General features: G+C 38.4%; 1 protein-coding gene across 1 annotated transcript in view; it reads right to left on the reverse strand.

Annotated features, from left to right (window-relative positions):
- TGFBR3 (transforming growth factor, beta receptor III) overlaps window positions 1-2,212 on the reverse strand; it is a 97,311-nt gene that overhangs the window by 43,978 nt on the left and 51,121 nt on the right. The window contains exon 3 of the mRNA XM_009081542.1: window positions 1,543-1,680. Coding sequence (XP_009079790.1) covers window positions 1,543-1,680 — 138 coding nt within the window. The remainder of the gene's footprint in view (window positions 1-1,542; window positions 1,681-2,212) is intronic.

The raw sequence follows: 2,212 nt of genomic DNA on the forward strand, positions 1-2,212 counted from the left end.
ACAGCAGCACAGTCTGCTGAGTGGAAGTGGATGGCTCTCAGCAGAGCATCTCTACACTCCTAGAGCAAGGCAAAGGGAGAGAGAAAATCCCATGTGAAGAGGAAGAACACAAACTAGCTGAACACAAACTAGTTGATATGAAATGGGAGCGATGTAGTAATTGTAGGAGGAGATCAAAACTAAACTGAAAGTAGGTCCAAGACTTTATTAACTGATGAAAGATGCTGTTTCTTTTGGCCAGTAGAGAAGGGAGGATTCTTATCGCACTGTTGTTCAGCATGCTGTTCCTCAGCCATTTTATGAGCAGACCTGAACTGTACTGGTTGCATTAAGTACATGTAACAGGAATGGTCAACAAGAAGATAACAGTCAAGAGTCTCCAAACCAGTAATGAATACCTTAGAATAGAAAAAAAGCCTGTGTTCCTTGCACTAATCAGTAACACACTGTACTGGAAACAGGACTGAGTCCTTCAAAGTTCAAAATATCAAGGGCATTGCTACTCTTGCACCTTGATGACAGGAAAACGAAAAACAATCCCAGAAAGCTTTCTGTGTTCCACAAGTGATAGAACTCTTGGTGCACTTAACAGTGTCACCACCATATCAGTTTAACTGAGAGAGCAATATCCCCTGCCAGTATTCCAGTGCTGCAGCACTGTCCGTCTTCCCATCCTTCTGATGCACAGTAACACCATTAAGTTCCCACTGGGTACTGCAGAAACAGTCCTGCCTACCACTGTCAGCTGTACCAGAGGAGCAAAATCAAGCCCTATACAGATACAGCTAAAAATAATCGAGTTTAGCTCTGCAATTAGAGTCGAATGTAGAAAAGCTGCAACTTTCATAAAGACAACTCATGATTAGACATGATGTCACGCATTAAAAATTTAATCCAAACAACTTGTCTGTTTCACTACAAATAGCAAACTTGAATATTCTGGCAAACTGTAAGGACATGATTTACAAATACTAGGTACTACTTGGTTCTTACATTATAAGCAGTGCTCCAGTCTTTCTGAGAAAGAAAAATGACTTCATCCTGGGCTTAGCTCGGTCATTTCAGTAGACCAAGCTTACACATAAGCCCTAACTGTACATATTGAGCTCAATACATACAAATTTGTGTTTTGGTCACAGACCACACAACTAGTATCCACCCATAGTATTTCCCATTGCTTTGAGGCTTTTTGCATTATGATACTATTAAACTTCTAATCAGGACTGGCAATCTTTTACAACCTCACAGCTTTTTGAACTGGAATGACTGTTAGCATTAATAACTACATGATGTGCAGATTCTGAATAAGCAGTTTTGCTCTCTTTTCCTTCTATTCACATAACAAGTAATTGGGTACTTTTTCCAAACTGCTTTGCCCTACCACCTAACTGTTCCCTAGAGCTCTGCAATGAAACTTGACCTCCTGTGAGCTTGTTTTTTTATTAAAAGTTTGAAAAATTTCCAAATGAACTCCATTAACTCCGTGTCATGTGTGACAAGTCACTATGATAGAGAGCAGGCCAGAGGACTACGTATACTTACAAAGAAAACTCTTCGGATTCCAGGTGCCAGTCTTTCTGTTTTTAACTTCCAGACCAGAGGCAAAGGAGAGTTGAGAAGAAACACCAGAGGCTTCTGGTGAATATGCACTGATGAAATTGGATTCAAATGTAATGTGACCTAAAGAAAAGCACAGAAATACATGAATACTTCCTGGCATTTTAAAAAATAAATCAAAGGTAATTTATATATATATATATATATATAATGAACCCATTTCTTTCTTTTTTTGATCTTGACTCAAGATTATAGGCTAATCTACTTCCACAAAAACCAGTTAACAGAACACAGAGAATATAAAATATGAAATAGTTAACATTTGTGCTCTAGGCTTGCAAAGCACTGCTAAAGTGTTTAAGAAAACCTTGGCAAATGCTGATGAAAAATAGCTTATGCAAAAGGTCAAACCACTAAGCTGAGAGTTGGAGAACAAGGAGATAAAAAGAATTGCAAAGCAAACTCTGATTTCTGGTTTCTAGATGGTAGCCTACAAAGCTGGCTTAGAGTACAAAACCTCGTCTGCTGATGCTATTAAGGGCATAAATCTAGCCTGCAAAACAAATAAAACACAACAAACAAAAAATAGGAGGAACAAATCCAGAAACAGAAGTGAGCACTATGCTAGTCTATGGAAGGAATTCCAAAAGAAATT

The sequence above is a fragment of the Acanthisitta chloris genome, unplaced genomic scaffold (genome assembly GCF_000695815.1).
Source record: "Acanthisitta chloris isolate BGI_N310 unplaced genomic scaffold, ASM69581v1 scaffold8169, whole genome shotgun sequence".
Taxonomy (NCBI): domain Eukaryota; kingdom Metazoa; phylum Chordata; class Aves; order Passeriformes; family Acanthisittidae; genus Acanthisitta; species Acanthisitta chloris.